We start from the raw sequence: 14,245 nt of genomic DNA, 5'->3' as shown, positions 1-14,245 counted from the left end.
ACAACAAGTTTACCGAAGACAGCATCTTTTTAGAACGAAGGCACGAGAAGTCTGCCTGGTGATGCTGAACTTTTTTGCGGGTGCTGCAATATTCGAACTGGGTGTTGCAATACTCAGTGTAGCGATTCCAAACTTATGGAGGGTATATATCTTATGTATATCTTATTTTACCTGAAATTCTTGTAGGATTCTCAACATTTGCTCGGCATATACGAAGAACCTTTCCCAAAAAAACGAAGAGGCCACAAAAGAAATGATTCCAAATTTATCCAAAATATAACTAACTAATGTATGCCTGAAGGGCACTGGGTAAATAGAACTAACAATGACTCTAAAAAAGAATATTTGTAGAATACATATAATAATAATAAGTTTTCCGTCTCTTAAAAAAATGTTGTGTCCAAGTGGACATTATCATTACTCACTTCCCCTTCCGTGAACAAGCGTCGACAAGACTCGACGGCCCCTATAGAAATTACTTAGAAAATTTTTAAATCGGTTAACAGTTTTATTGCTCCCTTGAAAAACAAGGATATTTTGAAGCACGAATTTCCAGATCGTACTTGTTGAAGTTTTTGCAAGTGCTCCGTGACGCTTTTGATAAAAACAAAAACGATGATTAAAACAATTTTTTTCTGTGAAAGAATTGTTAGAATAAAATTGTCAGCGAAGAACAAAAAATCCCCATATTTTAATCCTACAATTTATCTTATCATCGATAGCAAATCAAACCAACCGCGTAGTTTCTCATAAAACGCGCTCAAACATTGAGCAAGGGTTCTTGCTCAAACATCCTCCACTAGTTAGTAGTCATAGCTTCCTGAGCGTCGCTTCCAGCGCCACTTTTATCCATATTGGCCTTATCAGACATTCTCCAAAACGTGACTGGGCACTAACTAGACAACGATGACGACGATGATGATGCACAGTCAACCTTCCGGCAAACCAGCTTTAGTTAATGAACAATAGCTGTCGCGTTGCAGTAAACAAACAAGACAATATTTACTTTTTTTCCGTTTCATTTACTAACGGGACGGACTTTTGACTTTCAGAAAAGACGAGTCACAAACAGTAATGATGGCTCGCTTGACGGCGCACCGACAAGGATCGGTTTCGGTTGGTGAGCAAATTGTTTATCTACTTACTTGGTCGCACTACTAGCTCGGTGGTGGGTGGGTGGTGGTTGGATGTTGGTTTTGTCGGCTTATTCCTGGAAATGAACGATGGTGAAATAATTTCAAATATAAATCTGGCCAATGAATCATCAGCTGCGGTTTTTCTTCGCATCCTGCTTTGGATGAATATGAACAAATTTAACATATACAACGAATGATTGGTTTACCGGTGATTTGTTATTAGCAAATATGCGCTTCAAGTCAATGAAATCATGCGAGCAGAGGATCGTGACTATGTCCTGATTAGTTGACTCAGTGGTCTTCAACTCAATGATTATTGGCATCTTTTTTTAACCTGGAATACTATACGCATGCTGCTAAAGCTAGTTGTACTACGTTTAAGGTCGAAACCTAAATTTCCGAAGCGGATTGCCGTTTCTGGGGGAAAAAATTTTAATTCATTACGATTCTCATCTGAACACTGATACAATATTGTTGATGAAAAGTGCTGATTACTATTTTATGTTTCAACTTACCATCACCAAAATAATATTTTATTCCAACAACTCCAGTAGACCCTGGTATATCCTGGTGCTAATGGAGGAAGTCCTACGGTTAAGTGGATTTTGTTTTTGCATTTCTTTCCTTTTTAAGATGCTCGAAAAGTAAAGTTTCACAACAAACACTCCGTCATAATGGAACTTTCTGCTTATCCTAAAAGAAAGCCACTCCACTGCTCGGGTTTTTTTTTTGTCTGAGTAAGGTGAAAGTAGCCGTACTTCAAACACGATAAATTTATTTACATTGATTGAGGTTAAATCCTACCGTAGATTGAATCGTTTGTTCATCGAAAAGGCAAGTGTATGTGCTGATAGTTTATCAGTACTGCAATCAGTGTTCGTCTGTTTACTGTGCTGCGCTAAGATTTAAACCACTCAGCTTGGGTTGTGATTTTCTTATCAGTACCCGATCAGAAAGACAAAACAAAAATTTAACAGAAGCTGTTAGTTTGTTATGAGAAAAACCTTTCAGGTTGTGTTCTCAATTTGATCCCGTTAGGTGTTAAAATAACAGAAATTATAACAAAAATGATTCTACTAGTATCAAATCCATAACAATAACAATATCGCACGCTAGCCTGGGGGGCTAATGCGGTCTCGATCAACTAGATTAGTTGAGAGAATTCGTTATCGATATTGTTTTCGGCACATTTTGCATGGTGTAGGATAAGTACAACGATACACCGTGCCCCAGTGCTGAGTCGAGAAAATTTCCAGCTCGAAAAGATCCTCGACCTGATCGGGAATCGAACTCGATATCACAACCGTGTGGGAGAGCTAGCCGACCGACATCGCTAACCACAGAACCACGGGGACCACGGTATCAAATCCATATCAAACTTTGTTACGAACGGATCAGCTTTCTAACAAAATTAGATAGCTTATAGAACAGTATAATAACAACCATTGTTAGAATCAACAGCTTTTGATAAAGAAAAAAGTTAAACTTGTTTCAGAACAACTATATGCAGGATTTGTCATTATAACTCATTCAGATTCAATTTTGTTATCAAAAGCAAATGGGAAAATACAAAATCGTATCAAAATATGTTATTTGTATCTCCCGCTGATAGAATTTTGTAATTTTTTAGCTATGCTCTTCTGATCGGGTAGACGAAACACGAAAATTTTTAAAATTTGAAATTGCTAGAATGTCCCTCAAGTACTTGATCATTTTGGTTTACTTTTTAAACGAAAGCATCATTTAGAAAACTATGAACTGTGTTTGTTACAGGAATTAATTTAGGATTTGAAAAAAAGTACTTATTTTTAATTTTAGTTTCAGCCAAACAATGAATTTTGTTTTAAATTCAACATTTTCAGACCAATTTCACTTGGAACTGATCAATTGGTTTCAGATGATGGGTGATGAATCTAGTCTCAATGTAGATTTAAAAATAACTCATCCCTCGTTTATTTTCACACAAAACATGATTAAATACTAATTTTGGTATTCTTCCCATCAGACTGTATTTCAACAAACGAAATATTTATTAAATAACAAAATATCTAAAACAATAGAATAAATATAAACTCCTGATATATTACCATGTTTTAACTAAAACAATGAAAACAACCGATGTTAAAACTTGCATTCACATTAGCGCATAATAGAAACAGACTCCTTGCCTGTGTGTGTGTACTTATAAAGGTGAGGTTACACAAGGTCAAAACGCACGTTACATGGCTTTTATGTTTCCAATTAGCCTCAACCAAACTTCCTTGATCTTGGTCACCAACGTCTCGTTCGGGTGAGCCACATCATCGTGCAATAGAACAAGTCGGTCACTGAGTTATACCTACTTATTGCGTTCTACTAGATTGTATCAAAAGAGCTCCAAACGCTTGTATGATGCGATGTCTCCTTTGGTGACCCTTTTAGACTTTCTGCTGTATTAAAACCGTTTATGACGAACCCTTCCTCCAACGCAAACCATTCACACATCTAGATGTTTTTTTTTCTTCGTTTCAATTTACTAAACTAGCGTTCGTTTTCTTCTTGTTTTTCACAGAAATCACCAACACCATCACCATGACGGTCAGCTAAGAAACAACGGACACGCGGTCCTCGACTCTCGGCGGATTACTCCATAATCAGTCGGAGTCTCTGTGACATGCAGCATCAAGTGATAACTTGAAAGATTTCATTCCGCTTCGCCTTCGCTGTAGCTACCAAAGAGTCATCACCACGACGTCACGAGCTTACAGTAACTCAACGCGCTTCTGGGCCGGGTTGAGCATATCTTGGACATTATCTAATCAAAGTAGAGCAGCTAGTGACAGCTGCAGGAATCCCTTCCGTCAACACGTGTGTAGTGCAACGAAAACTTCCATCAGTAAGAAAATGAAATCCTCAACCGTGCCGCAGATGTTAGTGGCAGTGTAAAAGGGAATTTCATAGGTCGGTTTCGAATTAGCAATCACATTTGCGGCGGTGTGTTTAGTGCGGGTTTACGGTGTGATACGATTTTTCATTCCTCGTGTCAAAATTTTGGCATCTAGCAAGTTTTATAGCATACCCGGGGGATACCCTTCATGTGAGCAATTTAGCCACACTACCATATTTGTGTACGTGATTAACATCAGGTTGTAAACGGAAGCCAATAATAACCAGCAACGATGAATTTACGCCATCAGGAAACGTTTTGTATCGCACTTTTACTATGCACTCTCAGTATTACCTTCGGTCAGGACTTCCAGTTTGCCAGCGAGAAGGAGGACGAAGTTCAGGTATGGAATACTTTTTTTTCTAAACATTCGTATGCTTAATCTGTATAATAGTGAGACTTGAAGGGCACAATTCCATTTCAAAAAAAGCGATATAGTCTTTCAGCACGGATGTTTGAACTATATACTATATGGAATGATTTTTTTTTGTGAATAACAGATAGTACATTACCACCACAATACAGTATTGGAAATGACTAATTTCAATTCAAAGCTGTAATACATTCTCAACTTTTGTTGGCCGACGGATCGTTCACCGGTTTAGGGTCGAACGAATGAGAGATGTCCTGCTTCTTCTGTCTTGGGCAGCCGTTTCCTTTGTGAACCAGCAGATCGTGCATCTTCCTTCACGGTGCACATCCACATCCACGGGGCCGATCACGGAATCGACAGCCTCTTCCTAGTTTTCTGCTGAAGATAGGCGGCTCTCTCGGCAGGCATTCTGGCTACATGTTTGTATACCTGGTACAACTCATAATTCATGCATCTGCGCCACACTCCATTTTGAGATTTACCGCAAAGTATTGATTGCAGAACTTTACGCTAAAAACTCCGAGCATTCGTCGAGCAGCTTACTTCAGCGTTCATGCTTTTCATCTGTAGGGGCCACCGGGAGGATCAGCGTCCTATACAGCGTTAGTTTTGTGCGAGTTTACAAACTATGGGACTTTAGCGGGTTACGTAGTCCGTAGAAAGCCCTGTTCGCAGCTGCAACCAGCAAAGGAAAAAAATCACCTCTAGCGATTAATGAATAGACATAAAACAAGCCTAACATGCGTTGAAATCGTCGTCAGTATGCGAAAAACAAAGTATCGGTGCTGGTGCACTCTCTTTGCTTTTCTCTTTACGATATATTTCTATTCATTAGTGTACACCACAACACGTGGTTCTCAATGTGCACAACTCGGTATATGAAGTTATTCGTCTCTGTTACACAGAGGGATCAGAACTTGTTATATCCTTATTCATTTGACTCATGAATATGATTTTTTGTCAGAAAAAGGAAGAAAATGACAGTGTATGCCCTCCTACTCTCGCTTAAACTCAACCGCTGCCGAAGTAGTCCCTTCCCCCACACATTCCCTCTTACCGCACCCAACCTCTGCTGCTGTTCAGGCGACATGATATTCTCCTGTTGCTATCCTTTCTTTTCCTAACTACCGGCCTATGGAGAGACAAACGCAACGATCGAATCGCTTCTTAGAGCTGATGTAGTCTAGTCATGTGTTTGTTTTCTTCCAGAAACCTATGCACCATATCATAATTTCATTATGGGTTGAGAGGATTCAAGTTTAGTCGCGGCCTGTACACTTCGTGAAGTGCACAAGTGATGAATAAACGACGATTGCATCATATTCGTTTCGTTTCCTGCAACTCGCCGTTTCTCTTCGCGGCTCATATCGTTGTCACATGTCACAAGCGTACTAATATAAACAAATATGTCAACTTCAAATCGTTCCCCATCAATCTTCACTTCAGCACCAATCCTAGTGGAGACAATTACGTAACTGTAATGCTTGCTCAAATTAAAAATTTGGAGGGGGTCGGGTTGTTCAGTGGTACGCAATTTTATGGAGGGGAGTCATATCGAACGTTACTTATTGGTACATAGGGGGAGGGGGTTTAAAATCTAAAATTTTACCGTTATGTAATTTGTGTACGACGTCTACTTGCAAATAAATTCTACGCCCCGTGAGCGACCTTCCGGTACATTCACCATGAGTGTAGGTATGTTTTTGAGTTCTTTCTTCGTTTTATTTACCAATTTCTCCTCAGTTTTCGCGACAAACTTGTTGGAGTAGATCTTACGCTTCAGCTTTGTCTAGAGATTCTCGATGAGACGCAGCTGGGGGACGTTAGGCGGGTCCGCCGACTTGGGTGCCACATCGATATTCTGCCACTCCATCTCCTCCAACCATCGCTTCGAGTAGTGGGCCGACGCCAGATTCGGCCAGAACATCGCGTCTTCGACTTTATTGTATTTCTTAATGAACGACGCAAAAAGCATGCACATTATATTATAAATTTCCCCATATACAGTCAGTCCGGTGCGAAAGAAGAGCGACTTTGACATTTTCTCCTCGCTGATTTTCAGCCACGACAACCGCACCTTCTTAAGGGAACTTGGTGTGTGGAATGAACTTTACCTCGGTGTTCACTTCCTTCGTGGGCAAAGTAAAATACGATGTGCCCTGCCAGTCGTTGCCATCCAGGGTGATGGAAGTTTTTTATAATTACTTTTCACCTTTTCAAAATAAGTGTTAACTACTGAATCTGTGGAAAAAATGAGACGAGATGAGAATGAGATTTTTCGACTATTTTTGCGATTGAAATGTTCTCGGGTAAGAAAGCAAAGCCTTGGTGCTACATTCCGATTCGGAACTTGACCTTCTGTTTATTTATACACAGACTTCGCAGCCGACCGTTTAGTGTGCAGGACAATTGTGGGGCGAGCGCTACGATCCTACTGACACTAACAGTCTCTCCCGAGACGAGACTCGAACCTAAACGTGATGGCTAAACTTTTCGGGGGGTGCTACAATATTCAAACTGGATGTTACAATACTCAGTGAAGCCAAAGTCTATGTTTATATAAAGTCGCGCAAAGAGAAAATCTATCGTTCCGGCAACACAGTTTTCCTACCGTTTGTTTCCAAGAAATATACATTACTGTTTTGCACCATGTATACAGTACAAGTTATACAGTTTTCAAAGATTCCACCGGTGATGCTTTGTTAAATATCACTGAAACAGTTACAGGTTTATGCTGGATTACATATATGTAGTTGAAAATTTGGAAAAACTTATATTCTACATTCCGATCAATTACAACACTTTTCATCCACTTCTGACATTATCACTTCGTTTATTTACATTGCTCGATTGGTACCCTTGTTTGACGTTAAATCGGTTCCTTTGATTTCAACTTGGCGCACCTATATTTTATAAACATAGACTCTGAGTGAAGCGATTCCAAACTTATGGCGGGTAGTGTATCTCCGGACTACGTAACCAGCTAAGGTCCCGTAGTTTGCAAAATCGCACAAAACGGACGCTGATACTCCCGGTGGCCCTTTACGAACATGAAGCATGGACGCTGAAGGAAGCTGATCGACGAGTGCTCGGAGTTTTGAGTGTGGCGCAGATGCATTAATCACGAGTTGTACCAGGTATACAAACATGCTGATATAGTGAAGGTTATACAGTTGAGCAGGTTTCAGTGGGCTGGACATGTTACTAGAATGCCTGACGAGAGAGCCGCCAAAACTATCTTTAGTAGAGAACCAGGAAGAGGCCGTCGGCTACGTGGTAGGCCTCGCACGCGGTGGATGTGCGCGGTGGAAGAAGATGCACGATCTGCTGGTGTACGAGCAGACTGGAGAACGGCTGCCCAAGACAGAAGAAGCTGGACATCTCTAATTCGTACGGCCCTAGACCGAACGGTCTGTTAGCCAACAAAGTAAAGTAAGTCAGTGTATCTCCATGCTCGCCAGGTACTATTTCACTGTTTGGCCAGTTGCACCGACCTCCCGGCGAGGCACGCAGCGATGTAACCACTTTTCCCTCAGTCTTCTTCTCTAGCATCCTTTGGAGCTTCTTGTCGCTCAGGGTCGTCGGCCGTCCGGAACCGTCCAATAGTGCCAATATATTTTAGATGCTGGAACGGGCGTATCCGGTGTCCACGAACTGTCGACAACCGTGCGCGGATCACATAAACGACAAGATAATAGTCAGAGTCAATGTTTGGTCCCCGAAAAACCTAACATCAGTAACATCCGAAAAGTGCGACCGTCAATCAATACGTGATCAATCTGGGAACAGTCTTCTCCGTTTGAATGCCTTCTAGTACACGCAAAAGTTGGATGGTGCGAAACCAGTACAAAATTGTGCGTTTTAAGCGCAATTGTTGATGTAATTCGGAACCAGTACAATGATTGCGTGTTGGGCATAACGCAATTAATGCTCTAGCGTTTCTCCAATGTATTTGGCAGCTCCAAACTACTACACCTAAACAGTTTCAACTGGTATCAAGCAGCATTGCAAAGCAAGCGAGAAGCAAAACCTTTCTCCTCCTTTCTGCTTGAGGACGAGACATATGCTACGCTTTTCAAGTCTTTTGCACACACGCTTTCGAGATACTTTTTCTTCTTCATGCATTCCTCTGAATAGCAGCAAGCACGCATCGACAGTATGAGTGAGACTAACAACACTGGCATCTAGTATGTACAGCACGGGTGTCTCGCTCATTTCGTAAAGCGACGAGACATCGTCTTGCGCGTCGCAACCCAAACCGAAAAAGAAGCGAAAGAGCAACCTGCAAATTATATGTAACGTATCTAGTCTCGTCGCACGTACATGGAAAATCTACGAGCAAGAGAGAAAGAGCAGTCACTAATACACTCGATGTGAGAAATAAAGTGTCGGTATATGATACATATTCTGATTTCAATCTATGTCAATGTATTCGCAGTACAACTGTTGCGTTATGCGTTTCACACATTTATTGTGCGATTTATGTGCAACATTTGTGCGAATCGGGAAGACACAATGATTGTACAAGACTTCAACTTTTGCGTGTATGTTTTCGAATATTCAATCGTGGAAAATGGGAGCTATATATGGCCATTCCTCCGACCGCGGGAAAGTTTATCAGCCGCAAGTCGTTTTCATTGGTTGGCAGGTGAAGGCTATACCTTCCAATGACGATGAATTCCTCCCTTCCAACCTATGCGTTTGCTTCTCCGTTAACTACTTTTACGTCGCGTTTTAAGCGCTCGTCGTAAATTCGTTTAAGTTTTTCGTAGAACTCATCTTCTACATCATTGAATTTGTCGTTCTTCGGTGCGTAGCTGTTGATTAAACTGTATTAATTGAAGAATTTGCCCTTAATCCACAACACGCATTACGGTCGCCTACGGACCTGTGCCAAATGACTTTTGGTTTCTAGTTTCCCAACAGCACTCGGTTCCGCTGCTTTACCGCCACTGTCATTAATCTGGTACTTGAAAGATGTGTGTGCAATGAAGTCTACTGCACGGAATTCCCTCTTCCTGAATTTGGCCACTGCGACTTCGACTTCCTGCCGCTATAGTTCTCTAGAGAACAAGCCAGCTCGCGCCGGTTCATTGAGAGATGGGACGTTCCAAGTACCAAGTAGGTCTTTGCCGATTGATCCGTTTCGTGTTTATAATTTCGTTGTTCATGGTTTCGGGATGGGACTGCCATCTTAGGTGTAGCTGACGGGATACAGTATTACATACTCAGCCTCTCTCTTCGACGCTGTTTGGACCGCGCCTCGTGGAGATCAGACGCACCGCTTTTTTTTATTGGCTGAGACGCTTACGGTGGCGTTAGAGGTGATAGTGTAGGGCCCTCTACGCATCTCCCGACCCTAACTAACTGCTAAGCAAGTCCACGCTACTTCGCAAACCAATCCATATCGATTATTTCCGAATTCTCTGAAACTGCACAGCTGTTACTTTCTGATAAAGAAGTCATTCTATAATATCAGTTCGTCATGTAGACTCACGACTGCAGTTTCAAAAGGGCCCATCCAAAAATGTGACTGATGAAGAAAATATTTTATATCTGAAAAGTGGCTTATTTGATTGGAATGATCTTCAGCAAGGTTGTACGTAATAAAATTGCGGTTTTAGAAAAATTACATACACTGTAAATTTTATTTTTTCCTGCACTAAATTTTCCAAATCGTTGCAAAATATTAAATATCTAAAAAATTACGAATCTCATGACGTTTACAAGTTTGCTTTCGAATGAAATCAAGAACAAGCAACAGATCGACACCATACATTTCGACTACGCAAAGGTGTTTGACAAAGTACCACATAATATTGCTCTAGTTAAACTCAATTACTTGGGTTTTCCATTCTGGATTACGAATTTGCTGCGCTCATATGCGAAATGCTTTCGTCAACGTCGACGGCTCGCATCTTCTCCATCGCATCTGGTGTTCCACAAGGTAGTGTCCTAGGTCCGCTTATATTTATATCGTTGTGCTTTCGTTTGAAATGTGATAAATTGCTGTATGCTGACGATTTAACGTTAACGCTAACGGTTTGACGAGCTACAACGTTGGTGCCTCGAAAACGGGATGAAATTAAACATAGAGAAATGTAAATCTAAAACATTTTCAAAACTAGAATCGGATTCGATTACTCTATTTGTGTAAAGACCTTACAACGCGTTGCTTCTATCCGAGATCTTGGAGTCGTCGTTTATAGTAAACTCAAGCTCGACGAGCACATCTTTATCACAACCGCTAATGCATGCGCAACACTAGGATTTATTCGACGTACCATTAAAGACTTCACCGACATTTTTATTTTATTCTCGAAGCCCTGTTTTGCTCGCTGGTTCGGAGCATCTTGGAATATGCGGTATGCATGTGGTCGCCAGTTCATACAACCCAAATTATTCGACTAGAGAGAGTCCAGCGGTGCTTTATCCGATTTGCCCTTCGCCACTTCGCCTTGGTCAGATCCAGCTAATCAACCCAGTTATGAAAGCCGCCGTAAACTTATCGCCTTGGAGACGCTTAATTCCAGACGTACTAATTTGCAGAGGATTTTTGCGTTAGATCTGATTCAGGGAAATCTTGACAGTCCTTCATTGTTATGTAATGTGTCGTTTTATGTTCCTACTCGCCGATTGCGTGAGCGTGACTTATTGTTTATTAGACGTTTCATACTCGGCGCAGGAGATTATCCCATCCCATTAAGTCGAACTTTGGGATAATTTCCGGCGAGTGTTTATTATTGATAAAAATTATTTTAAGCGTTTAAACGGTTTGTTTGATCGATAGAGTGTCTTCGGCAAAGTTGAAGAAAATAATTTTATCCTTCGAAAAAAAATACACTCCGTAAAAAAATTTGATTTTTTTGTTTTTTTTTTTTTTTCAAAATATCATAACTTTTTTAGTTTTTATTTTACCATATTCCAAAAATCATCAATGTATAGATAATACATTGTTCGGGGGTCCTAATTCATAGCATTGGCCACTACCCTCCATATCTGAAGGCCGTTCCGCTATCCACAACCTGCGACCCGTCCGATTTCTTGCAGCTAGGCTGTACATAGTGAAACTCACACTGTGAGAATCACTAAGCTGCTTGGAGAGAGAGCTGGTATTTTAAACTCAATTTTCCAGCTGTTTTCATACAAACATCTAGGGTGTTATATCAGGTTCGGAACAGTCCGAAATGTACCATAATTGAAACAATTTTTCATATGGGAGATTGCTCCACTTACTAACGAAAGATAATTTCGATGATGTTCAGAAATTTTGTCTGAGTTTTTTAAGCAATACTATTAGTAAAAAAGTTTTAAAAAATGATCCATTCACAAGCACAATTGGCCCTTACGATTGCTAAAATGCCTTGTTTTTAAGTAGTGCTAATGGAATAAATTCAGTAAAATACTTCTATAACTTCTAAACTTCATAAAGGAACATTTTTGTGCGAAATATTTGCTTTAAAGTTTAAATTATTGGTGAAATGCGAAGGCCTATTTTGTATCATGATCGGAACAGCTTACTTCTGAGACGTCGCCCGCTTCATTTTGCCTGTGCTTGTACCATTCATGGAAAAGTTTTTGCTAAAAAATGTTAAATGTCATGAAAAGTTTAAGATAATTAAATTGTATACCTGAAAAAATACTTGAATTCAAATGAATCTGAAATAAAATGGTTGGTCTAATAATACATTTTTTGTTCTGATCGATATATTTGAATAAATACACGTTGGATTTGCTATAAATAATTGTGTCTATGAACTAAACAGATAGATTGCTTAGAACCATGAAAATAGTCTAAATTGTTTCGATCAGGATAGATTACCGTATGCAAATTTTTCAATTGTTTTTCAGTGCGATATTGCAGAACTGCAGTTTTCACTGCTGTTGTTAGTATACAGTTCAACATTGGCGTTACTAAAACTTTTCTATCATTTTAATGTGCGTCTCGTTCTACTGTTTGTCTGCTTTGACAAACGGGTGGCCGCGGATTCGCATTCCATTAGAATCAGACCATTTGGTAGTCAGAGAACATTAACATCGGACTCTACACCACATCCTTCCACGCGGAGTTCTACAGTACCCTCGTATATTAGTTCTCTTCAGGGAATTATAATTATGGTACGATGCTAGCAGGAAGAACTAGGTTTCGATAAGCCTCCTCTCTTTTCAAAGTTTATTAAGTACAATGAGTCTTCACACCCGCAATTTTACGATTTCGACCAAACCACCGTTCGAGTTGGTGCGAAACAAACTTTTTCCTTTCCGACGAAACGAGCAGCCAAACTCACTAAATGTATTTAATTGATTCGCCAATCACTTCATCCATCGCATCTGTGATTTATTTCCGCTTTGTTCGTGGGTTCCTTATGTTTATGCTTTTCTTGGTGGTGAAGACTGGAACTGATTGGAATGCTCTCTGGTCAGGGCAGGGCATTATCGCGAAGTGAAACCATCCAAAACAGGCAAGGCATCACCAAACTCGCGTGAAGGATGCCGCGCACTGTTGTCGTTTTATTTTTTATATTTATTTATTTGGAACAACACAGCGGCAAATTGAAAAAGGTGAAGCAAAGTGAGGAAAATTGCGGCGAATTTGATTGGCATCTTGATAATTGAGTTTATGCCAAATGGTAGCGTAGGTAAGAAAAAGAAATGAGCAAGAAAAATAGGACGAAGGAGTGGTGAGGGGTACGAAAAAAGTTTGCCTCGTTCCTGAAATAACATTCCGATCTGGTGTGGAGTTTCACTGCGAACTGCAGGAGTATTTGAATTTTTTTTTTTGGAGTGCCTGTTGCAATATTTTGAATTTGTGTCATGTGTCATGAATAAATATATACACAATACAGATCGAGAATTATCAATAAACTGTCACAACAACATTTCTCAAAGCATTGCAAAAGCAACTTTATCTCAAAACTAGACATCTTTAGTTTCACCGCTACATCTGTATATTCAAAAATACTATTTTGATCGAAACCACTTAGCACTAATTGCCGTCGTTTTCTCCCATTTCTCTCCATCTTCACAGCCAATGCTAGCGGAACCGCTGGACGTAGTTAGGAAAGCTCAACAGTCCATCAAATCAATTTATTCGAAGGTAGGTTCCATTACAGCTCAATTTGTCATTTACCGGATCTTTGTTTCTATCGTGTTACTTTTCTTTCAACCCATGAATACCGCTGGCGCCAGAAACTTCACAGCAAACGAAATCTGTCTGAATATTTCAACATTCCGACTGACGGCCTTCACTTTTTCACCTCCAAAATGATTGATTGTCGGGTGTTCTCCCGGTGAACATCCTTATATGTTTTGCGTTTCTGGAAACGAGTTCCCTTTTTTGTTTTGCTTCGAGTGCCGGCAAAAAGAAGAGTGAACGAACATTTATTTGACTAAATTTCATTCAAAGATTGATCTGATACGTGACAGATTTTTCACAAAAATGATTGGCTTCACTTGTTGTTCGAACCATAATCCAAGATGAAATGTTTCATTCTTCATTTTCATTCGCGTTGCTTACATTCTTGAGCGTAGTGTTGAAACAGTGCTCAATTTGAAACGTTGTTAGATTTCACAAAACAACCACAACCACTAGTAATACCAAAGCATGTAGTACAATTATCTTTCCAACACTTTTTTATAATTCACAGGAAAAGGCACAATGCCCGGCAACCCAAAACAGACTGTTCCTGTCACTGGTACTACGGTCTCACAGTTGGGATGAAATAGTGGAGAAAAAACGGCAGAAGGCAGTCAACAAACTGTCCAAGTTTTTCCTGATACCGAAAGTAAGTTATAAAAATATTTCTCCAT

The 14,245-nt window shown here is 40.1% G+C and overlaps 1 protein-coding gene across 9 annotated transcripts in view; it reads left to right on the top strand.

The window, feature by feature from the left end:
• The window catches only part of LOC129724776 (uncharacterized), a 366,266-nt gene that overhangs the window by 276,531 nt on the left and 75,490 nt on the right, over nt 1–14,245 (top strand). For all 9 annotated transcript variants that reach the window (XM_055679932.1, XM_055679927.1, XM_055679928.1 and 6 more), the window contains 3 exons: nt 3,688–4,405; nt 13,464–13,532; nt 14,083–14,220. In XM_055679932.1, the coding sequence (XP_055535907.1) occupies nt 4,295–4,405; nt 13,464–13,532; nt 14,083–14,220 (318 nt within the window). In that variant the 5' untranslated portion in view covers nt 3,688–4,294. The remainder of the gene's footprint in view (nt 1–3,687; nt 4,406–13,463; nt 13,533–14,082; nt 14,221–14,245) is intronic.

This window comes from Wyeomyia smithii, chromosome 2, assembly GCF_029784165.1.
Source record: "Wyeomyia smithii strain HCP4-BCI-WySm-NY-G18 chromosome 2, ASM2978416v1, whole genome shotgun sequence".
NCBI classification, from domain to species: domain Eukaryota; kingdom Metazoa; phylum Arthropoda; class Insecta; order Diptera; family Culicidae; genus Wyeomyia; species Wyeomyia smithii.
The sequence above is the reverse complement of the archived record's forward strand: the minus strand, read 5'-3'. Positions and strand labels throughout refer to the sequence as shown.